Source organism: Scardinius erythrophthalmus, assembly GCF_964197995.2.
Source record: "Scardinius erythrophthalmus genome assembly, chromosome: 25".
Lineage (NCBI taxonomy): Eukaryota > Metazoa > Chordata > Actinopteri > Cypriniformes > Leuciscidae > Scardinius > Scardinius erythrophthalmus.
The window spans coordinates 745,503-763,559 of NC_138245.1; the positions used below are offsets into that span (position 1 = coordinate 745,503).

Below are 18,057 nucleotides of genomic sequence, written 5' to 3' on the forward strand. Positions count from 1 at the left end.
TACTCACACACACACACACACACTCAACAGTGAGTGCTCTCACACACACACACACACACACACACACACACACACACACACTCAACAGTGAGTACTCTCTCTCTCTCACACACACACACACACACACACACACACACACACACTCAACAGTGACTACACACTCAACAGTTAGTACTCACACACGTACACGCTCAACAGTGACCACACACACACACACACACACACACACACACACTCAACAGTGAGTACTCTCACACACACACTCAACAGTGAGTACACACACACACACACACACACACACAAACACACACACACTCACTCAACAGTGAGTACTCTTTCACACACCCACAGACACACACACACACACACACACACACACACACACACTCAACAGTGAGTACTCTCTCTCTCTCACACACACACACACACACACACACACACACACACTCAACAGTGACTACACACTCAACAGTGAGTACTCACACACGTACACGCTCAACAGTGACCACACACACACACACACACACACACACACACACACACACTCAACAGTGAGTACTCTCACACACACACACACACACACTCAACAGTGAGTACACACACACACACACACACACACACACACACACACACTCACTCAACAGTGAGAACTCTCTCACACACACACACACACTCAACAGTGAGTTCTCTCACACACACACACACACACACACACTCAACAGTGAGTACACACAGACACACACACACACACACACACACACACACACACACACTCAACAGTGAGTACTCACACACACACACACACACACACACACACACACACACACACACACACACACACACACTCAACAGTGAGTGCTCTCACACACACACACACACACACACACACACACTCAACAGTGAGTACTCTCTCTCTCTCACACACACACACACACACACACACACACACACACACACACTCAACAGTGACTACACACTCAACAGTGAGTACTCACACACGTACACGCTCAACAGTGACCACACACACACACACACACACACACACACACACACACACACACACATACTTGTTTTTGCTACGTCGTGGGGACTCCTGACTAGAAGGTGACACGTGGGGACAGCAATTTCTTAATACAATAAAGCCATAATTTTTAATCAGAAGTGTCTGGGGGAATTTTTGAATCCCAAAAATCAACTTTTTTTTCAGAAATTCTTAAGTTTAAAAAGGTGAATATTTGTCTGGTTTTTCTATTCCGGTGGGGACCTGCCTATTGTGTCTTACCCAAAACCACCACCGAGGGGCGCTATTATGAGTTAGCTTTTGGTTATCTAGTTTTAATACAAATTTAAACTTGTACCAGATAAACAATAAATATTAAGTTTACATCATCATTAAAGAGTTGTTTAAAAGGGAGAATTGTCTTTATTTATATTTTTATGGATTTTTACTTTATTTTACAATTTACAAATTCCCATAAACTCTTGTATTTGAATAGAGCATTTGTATGGATGTAAACAGTGACAACAGCCTCACCTCACTTCCTGTTTAACAGGAATCTATTATTCTTCAACTGAGAATCTGAAAAGGTTTACATTTGGATAAATAAGACAGTCATGTTGTATGGCAAGCAGGAAATGTTCACGGGTATCATTGTGTTTGCTGAATAATTATTTGTGCATACTGGAATCAACTCTGAATTAAAACAAGAGCACATGCTGGCATTCAACAGGGTTGCAAGATATATTGCTATTTGCTATTTGTGTTTTTTCTTATTCGTCATCCTAAAAATATTTCACGCACAGAAACCTATGAAACCCAATGAGTGCGATGTGTATTAATGCGTTGCGGAATAATTCGCAATAATTCCTTTTTTTTTTAATTTTTTTTTATGCAAATGTGCCACAGTTTTGGACCACACTGAATTATTTTGAGTAGAAGACATTTGATGTACAACCCCCCATAAACCTCCCCAAGAAAAGTTTGGAAATTTGGGTAATTACAACAAAAACAAGATTCTACAATTTCTTAATGCTCTTGAACATTTATTTAACTTGTGTTTTGAAACACATTTTGAACATCTTGTTGCCTTCAACAAACATCTTCCTTTTCTTCTACATTTTTCGCTTTAAGGCATCAATACGATTCTTAACATAAAATTTCACCCCCTCCCAACTTCTCCCCCGAAGTGCCGCTGGTGACCTTTCAATGCACTCCATGCACTGGGCTTTACCAGGAACCTTCCCAGAGTGGATGTAGTCCATCAGAGTTTTTTCCACAGCCTGGATCTCTTCTTTAGACCACTTTCTCCGTGGGTTTTGTGTAGATACTGAATAAAAGAAAAATAAATAGGCTATTAGTAATTGTGATTGGGATAAAAGTAATTGTTAACCCACACGACATGAACGTGAATAACATCAAATAAATACATGGTATTCAGTTTTTCTCTCATTGTCTCACAGTTTTATACATACTTTTTTGCTAAAATCTAGTTCGCATGGTTGAAAATCTGTAAATTCTGGCACATGTTTGCAAGCATGATACCTAGTAACAATATAAACAGTGATACTGTATTAATAAGGACTATTTTGACAAAAATATCGCTGGTAATTTAGTCACTATCTAAGATGTGTATTGGATCTGGGCTGAAAATGGACCAAGCCAAACATGACAAAATATTTAGGTTTTATTGGTCATAACCATAAATGACTGCTTGGGAAATTGAAGAAGTAAATTTGTAGGACCTTTCCCTTTTCTTTTCTTTACATGTTTAAGCCTTTAGAAATGAAACATTTACGATATAGGACCTAATTAAAGCTGCACATAATGGGAGGGGTTTACCCAAGCTTAAATTATATTGGCCCACGGTGACCAACGGCAACACATCTAAAAAAACACAATTATAAGGATTTTGCTTGGAAATGAAAATATAATTACAAATTTATGATCAATTTATTATATGGTGTAAATATACTGAAAAATATTATGAAATACAATATATTGAATAATATACAAGGAATTGCCACTTTTCATTTATAAAAAAATATATATTTAAAATATATTTACACTGTAAAATGTCATTAATTGAGTGTACTTCAAAAACACGAGGAACAAGATTTCCTTACATTTCTTAAGGGGGTGTTTTAATCAAAGTTGTAATTTACTAGTACAAAGACTTAAGGGTGTTGGGACAATGATAGACTTTGTATTTATTTCTATTTATTAAACTGTAAATACATTGTGCATGTCTGAAACTTCACTGAATAAATGCATTTAAAAAAGAATAACTCCAATACAGTTACATAGTTTTTAGATAAAGCAACATGTAGCATATTCTCAATGTTTCTTGATCTTCTGCTGGACTGAAGCACAGGCTCTGTTCTTCAGCACAAACCCTTTAAACCCCAACAGAACATTAAACACTAACAGGTCTGTGAAGATCTCAGCAGAGGAGGGTTAAACAGCTCCACAAACAGCATTACCAACTTCACTTATTACTAACCAGACTGACTTTATTTCTGTCAGACGTCTACACAAGTTCTTACAGAGAATTAACATTTAGATTTAGATTGAGATTTAGATGTTGATGATTTATTGAAAATAACATAATATTAGTCACCAGATTGTGATCAGTGTTTGATTTTAGTTGGGCTCTCGACTTTATAACATTATAACATCAGCAGAAGAACAAGAAACATTGAGAATATGCTGCATGTTGCTTTATTTAAAATGTAGAAATCTATTGAAGTGATTTCTATTAACTTCTATGTTAAGTTGATGTTTTTTTGTATTTATTCAGTAAAGTTCAGTCAATAAATACAAATAAATTCAGTCATTGTCCCGACACTCTTTTGTATGTCATTCTATTAGAAACTTTCAATTTTGATTAAAACGCCCTTGAAATTTAAGCAAATCCATAAATGTTTTCCACGTTTTCGAAGTACACTCAACTAATGACATTTTACAGTGTAAATATATTGTGAATACATTTCTCCAATAAGTATATTTACACCATATACTTATCATAATATATTGATCATAAATATTGGAAATATATTTTCATTCCGTAAGGGTATCTAGTCGCGAGCCTGAATTCTCAGACAGTTCTGTCCAATACAACACTTGTAGATTAAGAAATGGTCCGTACACAGTCGCTGTATGGAGAGAAGTAGCCAGTAAAATAAGCACTTCCTCCACTTTGGATCTGCCATGCTGCTGTTACAAAGCTCCATCAGCACAGATCACTGAAACAAAGACGTTTTCCACTTTTCACCAAATTTGACCTCCACATTAAATTTAAAGGGTTAGTTCACCCAAAAATGAAACTTCTGTCATTAATTACTCTCCCTCATGTCGTTCCAAACCTGTTAGACCCTAGTTTATCTGCAAAACACAAATGAAGATATTTTTGATGAAATACGAGAGGATTCGGTTCTTACATAGGCAGCAACGTCACTACAACTTTCAAGGCCCAGAAAGGAAGTAAAGACATTGTTAAATAGTCCAAGTTATGAAGCGATGAGAAAACCTTTTGTGCACATATTTTAATAATGTCTTTATTAACTTTCTGGGCCTTGAAAGTTGCAATGGCGTTGTTGCATATGAATGGATCAGAATCCTCTTAGATTTCGTCAAAAATAACTTCATTTGTGTTTCAAAGATGAACAAATGTCTTACGGGTTTGGAACAACATTATGGGGAGTAATTAATGACAGAATTCTTTCATTTTTGGGTGAACTAACCCTTTAAGGGAACCCTGTTGTCAATATAAATGGGTCTCTTTGTAGATTCCAATTAAAATGACTTAATTCTGACTTTCACAAAAAATGGAAAGAGTGACATTTCATAAGACATTTGAAAAACAGCTTACCCTTTGTTGTGTGTGGTTTGTCCAAGTGCTTGCCAATTGGCTGCAGTTCTTTATCCTTGCCTGTTATAAAACATATGAGTACAACAGAGGAGACTTTAAATACAGATAATATACAGTAATGGCACAAAATGCTGACTAAATGGATACCAGTAATTGTGCCATACATCTAATTTACCAAATATATTGGGGTTTATTTTGATATGAAATGATATGAAAAAAAAATAAAAGCAAGTGAAACCATGCAAATCATAAAGTACTGGTTCTTTAAAAGGAAAACAATCTCAGAAGTCTTCATAATCCTCCTGTTTAATTTAAATCGTATTACCTTTGGATGGTTGTTCAACTTCATTAGTGGACTCCATTGATTTGTCTGGACAAATAATAGCTCTCTTAGTAAAAGAATATTAAACAAGCAATCCTAAATATCAGTAAGCACACTCAAACTGTTCTTCCAGTAATATTCTAGCCTTTTCTAGCTTTCCCATCATTCCCTTTCAGTAGCTGACTACATACCTGCTGAATCTGAAGGTGAAGCACCATTTCCAGTCTCATTTTCAGAGTCTGATCCATCACTGTCCATCAGTACTCTCTCTATAAAACATTTGACAAAAAAAAAACATCTATGGAGGAATACGTGTAAATGAATTTACTTAGTTATTAACTCAGGCCTGTTTTACCTTGTGGATCAATCTGGATCTCATCAAGATTCCTTCCTTTGAACTCAGATAGCTGTCCTCGTTCCATGGCCATAAGAATCTTACTTATCTTCGCAAGCTGTAATGTGCCTTCGGGTAACCTATAATACTGCCGATGGACCCTGATGTCATGTCCGAGAAAGTCAGCGAGGTCATCCATTTCATTGTCCTTTAAGTTGAGCACCTTGGACATAGTGGCCATGTGCTTTCTCAGTTTCGTGGAGGATAATGCCTCTGGGTGTTTTGCTCCGCAGCTTTGAGCAATCTTACGAATAACATCTGATCCTCTGAAGTGACTGAGTGCTTGTGGTCTTCCAAACATGAACACATTCTCATCGGGCACTTCACAGTTACGGCGAGTCTTGACAAGTAGCTCCATCGATGTCAGCATATCCGGTGTGAGAAGAATGGGGACCTTTCGTCCTCGTTTGCCTCTTATCTCAATTCTTTGGAAGTGCTCACAAAGTTTCTTCTCAAGGTCTGACAAAGCGAGCTCTACATCTGGATGAGTCAACGAGGTATCCCTCAGTGTAAAAGCAATAAGGGACATCTTGGATACTTCTCCTTCTCTTCTACGATTAAAAAGTATTACCTGACAAAGTGTCATTTTTGCAAGTTCTGCCCAGTTCTTGTTACTGGGTTCTTCCTCAAGTTTTGTTTGGTACTCGTTACTCTGTCTGTCAAGATACTGGTGCATTTTTTTCACATCTTCAGCGAAGGGAAGGAGTTGCGGAGAGTTCCATTTTGCCTCGCTCAAATTTCGGAGGGCCTGGGATGACACACACTCACTCCATTTAGTGTCACAGATTTGTTTGAAGGCCTGCACATTGTTAAGAGCATTCTTATCGCCTGACATCATTGCCTCGCATTCAATAATGCTGGCCAGTTTCTTGAGGTTGTGCCCTAACTTTAGTGCTAAAGATGGTGCTTTGAATGTGTTCGTTTCATCATTCAAGCCAGACACACTGTGAACTGCTTCGATCACATGAGGAAAATTAGCGGGTACAAAGAAGTCTGACACCTCCTTCAACTTGCCAGTCTCTTTTCCTTGGAGAACTAGTCGCCCTGTCTCGCGCATCTTTTGCCTGATATATTCATGTTTTGTGACATCATGGCCATGCTTATTAAAGAGATGTTGCCCTAATTTTAATATGATTTTCTCTTTGCGGACAACATTTGTTATCTTATCCTCATGCATTTCAAGCACCATTTTCCAAAATCGTGCATTCACACTCTCTGGAACTGGTTCAGTATACGAGCAAAGGGCCTGAACTCGAGTTTTTCCTGGCTTCATTCCTTTGACTTTTTTGCTAAGATGGCATCTCTGCATGTGTCTCCATAATGATTTCCTCTTTAAGTAGGCCTCACAGTTTACACAGTGTAAGTAATCACTTGCTGTTACTGGTGCAATGGATTGCTGTCGGGGTATCACCAGTCCTTCTCCTTCTTTAAGCACCCGAGTATTATGACAACGGTTCCCTTTATTTCTCAATAAACTCAGCTGTAATCTTCGCTCTTTAGACCCTTTCGGAAATGCAACTGCTCTTGCCACCTCTGGCTTATCTTTGTGCTTTGATTCCAAATGGCGAGCCATTTTACTGAATGGTTTAGAGCAGAACAAGCAGAAGTACTTTTTGCTGTATAGTCGGCCGCCATCTGTTTTCTTCTTCAGCATCATGACCTTCACATTAGAAGTATCAGGTGAAGAGGATTGGCCGCTGATATGCTCATCCGATGAAGAGGAATCGCCGCTGTCATGTTCGTCACATAAAGAGGATTGTCCGGTGTCATTTTCAACAGATGAAAAGGAATCTTTGGTTCCACTGGTAGCCGAGGAACTAGAACGTGTCACACGCTTTCTTTTACATGGTTTAGATCTTGATGCTTTTGACTGAAACTTTCTTCTCTTTTGCTGTTTGACATTTTTTGCTAAACTCTCTTCCGTTGCTGACCTGTCACTCTCTGATTGATCCTCTGTGTCCGGTATATACTCGCTGAACTCTGAATTTGATTCTTCGGTTTCATAACCAAGCATTTTCCTGTCAGGCTGTGAATAAAACGTAGGAGTTAGAAGTCTTGATCAGGAATGACAAGACAAACAAACATACTGCAATTACGAATGCCTGTCCAAAGTGAAACATTCAGTGTGCAGATTTTATAAATAATTATGCAACTTAATTTTCAGACTGTAGTGGCAATACTATTAGTAGTGGCATTAGCAATGCATGAATATAGCAAAAAATTATAACCATTGAGTCGATTCATTGCTGATAGAGAAATATGTCAAGAAATCCGATGTGTGCTTAAGGAAATACAAGATTATGAACAAAAGAAAAAAGATAGCAACACAGGTTTCTCATTTGCTTTGCATTCAGATATTATTGGCGCTTTTTTCGCAGACACTCATAGCACGAGCGTGATCATCTGATGAGTGAATAACTCTTCTGACAGCCATCTAAGAAGGGGGGAGTTGGGCGGGTGGGATGAGCATCCCTATTGGACGAATCTATTCGTAATGACCATGAGCACAGTCTGTATTTGGACTGGCTTGGCTTTGCTAGCGTCGTGGTTGCTAGGGTTGGGTAGCTACAGACAGACCCGGTGCTAATACGGCACTAATGTTCCTTAACGACCATTATCTAACGTTACCGGACTGAATATCAATGCGGATTTCTGTGCTTCATTTCGGTGCTACTCTTATGCCTGTGCTTCTCTTGGATGCTCTGAAAACGGAACAGAAACATCGCTTCGCTGCACGTGACGCTAGTCAGCAGCTAACTTTAGCATTCCATTAGCTAGTAGCTGGATTAAACATGGTTAAAATGCTGGCCAAACAGTGTAATGTATGACTGTATTTCACTGTAGACTAGGGGTGGAACGGTATATGTATTCGTATTGAACCGAAACGGTACGGTGTATACATTTAACGTTACACATATAATAATACATGGTATAAAAATAAATAAAACTCGCGTGCAAAAAAATGCGGAACTACTGTTAGATACGCGGGTTCTTTAGGGACACCTAATCTGCAGCCCCGCCTTAGCTCAGGCTGCGATGTAAAGATGGAAATGTTGGAATAGGTTGTGTGTGTGAGAGGGAGAGAGAGGCACAGGTGCGATCGAAAAGTCGCGTGTGTATAAAGTTGTTAAGTGTTCACTGTTTACTTTATTGTGCGCGCGTGAGTGTGTTTGAGGCGCGATCGAACAGTGGAAACATAAAAACATACTCTGTCATGTTGTTTATAGGCTACAGGACATCATTCAAACTGCAAAGTGTTTAAGTTAGCCTACTGTTATTAAAATTTTAAGGAAAACAAATATATTAATCTGAAATGTAGCAAATTCATTTTCAATTCATTCAGGTACAATTATCAAACACATCTCAAGGTCTTTTGTACAAGTGCAGATTGGTCAATAAATAAGTGTTCAATAAATGTTTTTGTTGAGAAATTGTCTATCTTAAGTAATTATTTGTGTTACATTTTATCTTTCAAATAGAGGTTAAAAACAAGCACATAATCGGCCAAAATAAATCGGCAGCATTTATCGGCCATCGGCCAACCCGGATTTCAAAAGATCGGTATCGGCATCGGCCTGAAAAAAAACTAATCGGTCGACCTCTAGCTTTATTTTGGGGAACCCTGTGGCTCACTGTCTAGGGTGCAGACTGAGCACTGTGACCTGGGCTCAAATCTAACCCAGGCCCTCTACTGCATGCCAACAAATTACCAATGTGTGGGCCAACTTCTGACTAGAAGGGCCTGCTGACTGAAAACGGCAAGCTCAATGTTATGATGTTGAAAAATGCCCCAACGTTCACTTGTTTTACAAACATAAGAATGACCTAGCAACCGAAGATATATAAACGAAAGCATTTAATACAACTAACCTTTGTTTTCATGCTCTGATATAAAAACATGGTCTTCTCCCGTTCATCATTTACAGTTTTCGTGTGCGCCTTCATGTATCGGTTTTCACAAGCATTGTGATGTGCTCTAAGTTTCTGGAGGTGACCCAAGTGACAGCTTTGAACCTACAAAACAAACAAACAAAAAAGGTTTTTGGAAGCTTTTCTTTTGCCATTTATGCTACCTCCAGAACTGAACCTTCAAATAAGGATTTATTGTTGACAGCAAACACTCTACCATGTGAGCCACAGGGGATCCCCTATATTCCACGGAACAACTCATAAAGAGCAGCAAAATAAAAGGATAAAATAGAATTCAAATAGAATTTCTCAAATTAGAAATGTCTTAGTTATGGATACAGTGTCCTGTAACACAATTGTGACCCTGGACCACAAAACCACAAAAATCTGAATACATAATCTTTCCATTGATGTATGGTTTGTCAGGACAGGACAATATTTGGCTGAGATACAACTATTTGTAAATCTGGAATCTGAGGGTCCAGAAAAATCGGAATATTGAGAAAATCGCCTTTAAAGTTCTCCATTTCTATTGGCGATTGTGCTGCATCCACTCACAAAAATAAATGTTTTATATATTTGAGGTAGGAAATTTACAAAATATCTTCATGGATCATAATCTTTACTTAATATCCTAATGATTTTTCGCATAAGAAAAATCTATAATTTTGACCCATACAATGTATTGTTGGCTATTGCCACAAATATACCCGTGCAACTTAAGACTGGTTTTGTGATCTAGGGTCACAATTGTGTTTGTCCGGTATAGGTTCAGTTGGTTGCCAACTATATAGTTAGTTAGTTAGTGTTAGTTATATCAATTTATAATAATGTAGTATTAAATAATAAAAAATAAAAAATAACTTCTAAAACTGTTTTGTCCCTTACCTCAACCAACAGTTTTATTTATATAACCCTGATGGCAGATGGCAGATTCTTCTAGAATGATCATTTTTATCAAGCTTGTATATTTAAATTCAATTATTTCACTTAAATGACAATGAAGATTACCTATTAATTGTCATTTAAGTGAAATTACAGAACTTAAATATACAAGCTTGATAAAAATGATCATTCTATAAGAAAATTTCAGATGGCAGATATATATATGTTTATCTGTGGATATAGCCTACCTTTGTCTTCTCTTCTGTCACATCATCTGTCACATCATCTGTCACATCATTCACTGCAATGTAAATCAAAAAGTATTGTTATTTACCGTAAAATATTTTTCCATTTTACTTCCTCCTACTATAGCCCTTATGCACCAGAGAAACAAGCGCGCTGCATCTTTAGAATATTGTCTTTGAACTTCCGTTTTTGCGGACGCTCTGTATATCTCTATGGCATTCGCTCTCCAGGAGTAATTAGCTTTTGAAGTGGATTTTCTTAATGTAAAGTTAATGAAGATGTCTTAACAAATGTCAGTAGAACGGGAAGATTTTAAAACGAGCCGTTCATTCATAAATAGACAAGATCGCTGTGAAAATACAGACCGGAAGACAAAAGACAACGAGCTACATAAGGTCTATAGGATTAGGCTTAAACAAGAGAATCATCAGTATCGAATAACAAACTAATACATTTAAAATAAGTATATCAAAATAAGGCTGATATCAAAGACACCAATTTAGCAAAACCTGTATTTACCACAAATTTAATGTGAACTGTGACTTTTAATTTCATACAATGATAAAAAATTACAACAAAACAAACTTAACTATCGTATCGGCTGAAATTGACAGTACACAGGACAACATGTTGTATTTCCTCAGCACGAAGTTAATTATATCAGTGGTTCAGTAACTGGACATTACTAACATGTCAAGTTTAGGGATAATTGGCCAAATTTATTTAGCCATTAGAAATTCATTTTCACCAACGATGAATGCATGTAAAATACATTTTTTAGATATCAGCGAGGTATTTTTTTATCTTTATATTGAACATGAAGAAAAGTACACTTGGTTTCACAATAACATGATCATATGGCTAGACATATTTATCTCGTTTAATGCCACAATACCAAATCTTCTGTCCTTTGAAAGCGTCTCAAATGTTTAACAAAAAAGTAAAAATACTGAAATGTTTTTTTAAATGAACTTTTTCACTAAAATAAGCAGAGATAATCACCTACTTGACTTTAATTTCTAACAGATGATCTGTTTTATTTTTTTATCAAACCGTAAAGAAAATGTACAGATCAAGTTATAACAAAAAAAAAATGTAAGTTTACAAAAATCAACCTTAGATTATATTAATTACTACAATCATCACTTAATTACTTTGTGATAATGTAGTGGCCTCTAAACTTCTATTTAAACTGACCGGTTATTAATTAAAACATTATTTACCTAAACAAAAGATAGCAGATTAAAAAATTGAATTTCATGCACATCCATGAACTTGGCATGGTGTTGCAAGAGAATGAAAGGAGGGCGCATGGGGGGCTATGTTGGATATTTCTTTTTCTCCAAGATTGTGCTTTTAAAAACCTTGGTTACTCTGGCTCATTAAGCTACATATATAAGCTTTAAGAATTAGGCTATTTTAAGTAATAAATGACGCACTACAATTTGACATAGCCTACCACAAATGAGTAAAATGTGTTTTGTAACCTACTATGTGCGTTCGATATAGAGGCGATGTCAAAAGCGTCAGTATATGACGCCCTAGGATGAGAATGCCCAAGGCGTCATATACTGACGCTTTTGACATCGCCTCTATATCGAACGCACATGGCACCCTTTAGCGTCAATATGAGACGCAGATAGATATGGGCCAGAAGGCGCGTCAGTATATGACGCCCTAGGATGAGAATGCCCAAGGCGTCATATACTGACGCTTTTGACATCGCCTCTATATCGAACGCACATGGCACCCTTTAGCGTCAATATGAGACGCAGATAGATATGGGCCAGAAGGCGCGTCAGTATATGACGCCCTAGGATGAGAATGCCCAAGGCGTCATATACTGACGCTTTTGACATCGCGTCTATATCGAACGCACATGGGACCCTTTAGCGTCAATATGAGACGCAGATATATATGGGCCAGAAGGCGCGTCAGTATATGACGCCCTAGGATTAGAATGCCCAAGGCGTCATATACTGACGCTTTTGACATCGCGTCTATATCGAACGCACATGGCACCCTTTAGCGTCAATATGAGACGCAGATATATATGGGCCAGAAGGCGTGTCAGTATATGACGCCCTAGGATGCCATGTGCGTTCGATGTAGACGCGACGTCAAAAGCAACTGACGCCCTAGGGTGAGAATGCGTTGCATTATCTCACCTGTGCATCCAGAGCTGCCATTCGTAACGTTAGTCTGCAAGCACAAGTGTCATAGACAGTCAGACATCATGGTCAAACATCACATTACACTGTATTTAAAACTGCAATGATAAAATTTGGCAATGTATTAAAGTAATTGACACTGTAACATAAGCCAATACAATACTGAAAATAAATGCCATTTATTGTCTGATCTTGAAAACTGCATTACAGAAGTAGAAAAAAATTGTTCTGAATTTATTAAACTTCCCTCTTGCTTTTTTGAAACCCATTATTAGTGTTTATAGTGATAAAACGCATGAATCTCGGGCCTGGCCTCAGACTCCTCATGGCTGCACGTGTAGGCCGCAAAAGATGCAACTCCTGGCCATCTTAGATTAATGTTACCAAAAGTGAGCTAAACATCTAGGTGAAGTAACAGGGACGCAAAATATGTCTTTCAGAAGTAACAAAGACAACAACATATTAAATTAGGCGAAGTTTAAAAGCGGATTACCGCTAAAAATGCAGTCACCCATGCAATCCTAACTGTGGCCTTAAAACATGAGCTTAAGACTCTTAGGAATTTAAAGCCCTAATTAATATATTATTGTTAGACTATCATTATATTCATTTTGGTAAATTAATCTATACTTTATGCAAAGCTGCTTTGAGATTATGATTAATGTGAAAAGCGCTATAGAAAATAAAATGACGTGACATTTACGTTACGATATATGTGCAAACAATGCAAGTTAAATAAACAGCACCATATTATTTTGAGAACCTTGTACAAAAAGTCAAAAACTTACTTTTTCGTCGGATGTCTCGTCTCCTCTCGTCTCCATCTCGCCGTGTCCGTCTCATCCCTGCCTCTCGAGCATCTGAGTGTCGCAGGTGTGAGACGCGGGGGGTGTGTGTGTGAGACCCGGGAGAGTGGGGGAGGGGACGGTCGCGGTGGGGACTCGAACCTCAGGTTCTGTGTGATCTGGGTCCGCCATTACTGACATTCACTCGGCGCACTATATATATAGCTATGTTTATTACCCGCGAAAAAAAAAATTCTTGTGCAGTTTTTGTATTCTTTAAAAAAATGATGTATGCACATATGCTCTGATAATATAGTGTATAGGATATATGATGTTATAAAAGAAATACATTTTCTGCTCAAATTCAGATATTTTTTAAGTACAAATAAAATTTCAGAATGCAGATGTTAAAATACATATTAAATGTGATATTAAAAAAACAACACATTAATGAATGGAACCAATTTGGGACTTTTAAAACAACTCACAAAAAGATTGACATTCATAAAAAAATAAAAATAAAAAAAAAATATTAGTAGACCTTGTACTCACCAGAACAGATATTATTTTTACCCTCTGAGAGGAGATCAAATAAATAAAATAGGTTTGAAAGCAGTGAGGCTTATTATGGATACGAGGCCTCCGCACACGATAACGTCCTTTAGAAACTGTGTATACTGATTCTGAAACTCTTTAACTGCATTCTCCTCCTCACTACTGTTAAAATAACAACAAACATCTTCACAGAAAGTGCTCTCCTTGCTGTTCAAGATAATGACTGACACCATGTATTGCTAGCACTTCTCCTGCTACTGCTTTCTCTCCAGACACACTGCTTGCTGTATTCCTCATTAGTCGCTCTGGATAAAAGCGTCTGCTAAATTAATAAATGTAAATGTAAATGCGCTCACCTAAACAGCAGTTCGCCAGGTAGAGGAGAATGGAGAAAGACTTTATTTGCAAACTACATAAATTAACTGTCAATTCAAGTTAAAAACACTATCACGTGATTTCATTTATGGTAAGAATAACACATAGTAAAAATAATTCAACAAACGCTGAAGCAGTTTCTCCACACTGGGAACCCTTCCGGCTCAGCACTGGAGCAGATTCTCCCACAATGACATGAAACTACTTAGAGTAACACCTAACTTAAACAGAAATAAGAGTGTGTTGTAGACATTTACGTTTGCATGCACAGTACTGCATACATCCATACACTGGTGTGTGTTAGACTAGTGATTATGACAGTGCTCATCATGTCCAGGATCTGAGTTCACCTGGTCAGATTAGCCATAATGATTTAGCACCTGCTCTCACCAACATCTGGACCCAGAGGTCAATGTGCAGCTAGGGTTAGGGTTAGGGTTAGGGTTAAGGTCAGGGAGAGGTACTGGTCCACCACATCCAGATGCTGACAGCACCTCTGCTTCATGCCCTGCTGGCTCTATTATCTGCTCTGCTAACAGGACTGGTGATGGTCAGTCCTCCACTGTGGCCTGTGGCTGCTCCTGCTGTGACACTGGGAACGGGAGCGCAGACGCTGGCACATGCTTACCTCAGCAGCACAGGGGCATTAGCCATGTTCTTAGCTAGCCATCATTGCCCCTCTTCTGCTTTACAGCAGCACATCTGGATGCTGGATCAGTAGATTATTTCTACATCTGTTTATCTCTCACGCTGTGCTGTTCACTTCCGTTAGCTTCATGAGAAGAGCTGTGTCTGGCCCGTTCTCTCACACTGAGCACTCTTCTGCTGAGAGTTCTGCTAAAGCAGTGTCAGTCTCTCTCTGCTAGCTCACAGCATCTAGTAAGGCACACGGGGTTGAAGACTATATAAACTGTGAGATATGAGGTATGATGAGGGTGTAATGTGCTGCTAGGGTTAGGGTTAGGGAGAGGTAAGGCACAGGGTGTTGAAGACTACTGATATACTGTGAGATATGAGGTATGATAAGGGTGTCATGTGCTGCTCTGTTAGCCTAGCGGCTAGCATTTACCAGATAATAAAGGCATGAAACATTTTTATAAATAGTGTGTTAGTAGTTCACTTTTAAGGCTTTTGAGAGAGCACAGAGAATGTGTGTATCAAATATCACACCATTTGTGCAAAGGAATTACAAAAACAGACCAAAATATGTTGAATCCCATTTGTGATATACTTAATTAAAAAAGCCAGAAGATTAGAAATAACAGCAGCTGCCAATTTTAGAAACAAAGATTGTATATTGTCAGGGCCTGTTCATTTATTAATATATATATGCTCCTCTTTGATTCTGTGTAATGTATGCAGAAAGGCTCTGTCAGAAGGGTATCCCAGAGTGGAAAATCTATTATCATTTACTGATCATGATTTAATTAGTTTAGAATTAAATGATAATTACATATTATAGTAATGATATAATAATGTATTATAATTACATTAACAAAATCACTTTGGAGTGTTTTTAACTAATTAATTAATTAATTATTATTAATTAATTTAATTAATTGATTTAGATTTAGTATATAATCCCCCCCCCCCCAATACAACAGTCCACGGAGAGGCGAGACTGAAACCCTGGAGTTGGCAAACCTCATTTGATTTCTTTCCTATTGTCATCAATAATGAGTATATGAATATAGATACTGTAGATCCCTGATTAATTACATGAATGGCATTTTAAGAGATCTGTTATATTCTAATCATTTGAAGAATTTGCTAAATTAAAAAAATAATATTTAGTTTGTGGCTCAGTCTATCCAGAATCTTCATTCTAGTGTATCAACAGTAAATTTATTTAATTATGTTTATTTTATAAAGTAATATAAATAACTAAATAGTATACTAATATCCAGTATATATATATATATATATATATATATATATATATATATATATATATATATATATATATATATATATATATATATATATATATATATATATATATATATAATTAAAAACCCTATTAACTCATATCTTACTATTACTATTATTAAATACTTTAATTTCATTATTGACCAATACCCCCAATAGGGCGCTAGAGAGTGACACACTTTTCAAGAACAATGTGACTCGTGGGGACAGCAATTCTCTGTGTGACCACCAGGGGCGCATAGATACACACTCACACAGATTTTTGTCTTGAAAACGGTCCTCATGAGGACTTCAGAAAAAACTGCATGGGGCGTGTCTAGACACTGTCTGGGAGGTGCCTAGGGGGCTTTGCCGGTGGGGACCTCAATTTAGGTCCCCACGGTGACACGAGTCCCCACGAGTCTGTGTGCATTCAGGTTGAAGTCCCCACCGGGATAGAAGAACAAGAACACACACACACACACACACACACACACACACACACACACACACACACACACACACACACTCAAACGGAACACACCACTGATCGTTGAGTTCAGTTCTTCATCAGTGTTCAGTACTGATAATACCTAAAACACAGGTGTGTGTGTGTGTGTGTGTGTGTGTGTGTGTGTGTGTGTGTGTGTGTGTGTGTGTGTGTGTGTGTGTGTGTGTGTGTGTGTGTGTGTGTGTGTGTGTGTGTGTGTGTGACTCCTACATGATGCCCTGTTTGAAATATCCACAGAAGATGCTGGACTCATGGCCCTGAACCTCTCGGTGTTGGACCGGAGAAGATCCGAGGAACTCGTCGAGCTGAACCGCATAAACCGCAGCGGATCCCTGTTCATCCACAGAAGACACCGAGCCGATCCAGTAGTGGATGTCGTAGAACGCAGATCCGCCAGTTTTACGAGTCTGAAACCAGAAACAAAAAACATGAAGCTGCAACTGCATTCCTGAATCAGAGGTGAACATCTAACATAATCTGAAGGACACACTTACTGAGAGCAGTAAATAACAGTCGCCGTCATAAAACTGGCCGTGGAATTTTTCTGGGACCAAAACGAGATCCATTTTCTGGAGAAAAAATCAGTGAAATTGTGCAGTGTGAAATTTACTAGAAAACTTTGTCTAAAATCTTTGATTTAAAGGGGTGGTTGATTATGATTTCTATTTTCTAACTTTAGTTAGTGTGTAATGTTGCTGTTTGAGAATAAACAACATCTGCAAAGTTACAACACTCAAAGTTCAAAGCAAAGGGAGATATTTTCTTTTACAGAAATCGCTTTTTAAGGACTACAACAAACGGCTGGTAGAGACTACACCACATTCCTCCCGGGTCAGTGACATCACCAACCCTAGAATTTACATAAACCTGCCCCCTGAACACGATTTATAGATTATCAAGACAGAATATGCTAATCAATGACTAGAAGATAACTACACATCAGCTTCATAAATTCATCAAATATCCATTCAGAAATGTCCTGTTGCATGTCCTACATGATGTCACTTCTTCTCAAGTCTCTCCATCATTGTCTGACTCCGGTTTGAACATTAAAGGCTAAAAGTTTTTAAAATTTTCAGAGCATGTGTGTGTGAGGTAAAAGGACACAAGCTCTTGTAGCTCCGCCCC

General features: G+C 37.9%; 2 protein-coding genes across 5 annotated transcripts in view; both read right to left on the reverse strand.

The window, feature by feature from the left end:
• The window catches only part of avil (advillin), a gene marked incomplete at both ends in the record, with an annotated part of 60,984 nt that overhangs the window by 41,556 nt on the left and 1,371 nt on the right, over window positions 1–18,057 (reverse strand). The window lies entirely within an intron of this gene.
• LOC308685849 (uncharacterized protein) lies at window positions 1,890–13,772 on the reverse strand. 4 transcript variants are annotated; one of them, XM_081357902.1, is made up of 9 exons: window positions 13,584–13,772; window positions 12,793–12,826; window positions 10,627–10,679; window positions 9,455–9,598; window positions 5,546–7,610; window positions 5,382–5,459; window positions 5,194–5,238; window positions 4,869–4,928; window positions 1,890–2,327 (listed from the first exon to the last, which is right to left on the reverse strand). In XM_081357902.1, exons 1-9 carry the CDS (start codon window positions 13,617–13,619, stop codon window positions 2,113–2,115), a joined length of 2,730 nt encoding a protein of 909 aa, XP_081214028.1. In that variant the 5' UTR covers window positions 13,620–13,772; the 3' UTR covers window positions 1,890–2,112. The 4 variants fall into 4 exon arrangements, with proteins under 4 accessions (XP_081214028.1, XP_081214027.1, XP_081214030.1 ...); XM_081357901.1 differs by having other exon boundaries at window positions 12,778–12,826; window positions 13,584–13,713; XM_081357904.1 differs by lacking the exon at window positions 9,455–9,598 and having other exon boundaries at window positions 13,584–13,713.

Bases quoted from the DNA above. Each gene is read 5' to 3' on its own strand.
- LOC308685849 (XM_081357901.1), bottom strand. From the start codon at position 13,619: ATGGAGACGAGAGGAGACGAGACATCCGACGAAAAA. The intron at 7,611-9,454 runs GTTAGTTGTATT...TTTTATTCACAG, and splicing joins ATCAGAGCATGAAAACAAAG to CCTGACAGGAAAATGCTTGG. The intron at 5,239-5,381 runs GTATGTAGTCAG...TTATTTGTCCAG, and splicing joins TTCACCTTCAGATTCAGCAG to ACAAATCAATGGAGTCCACT.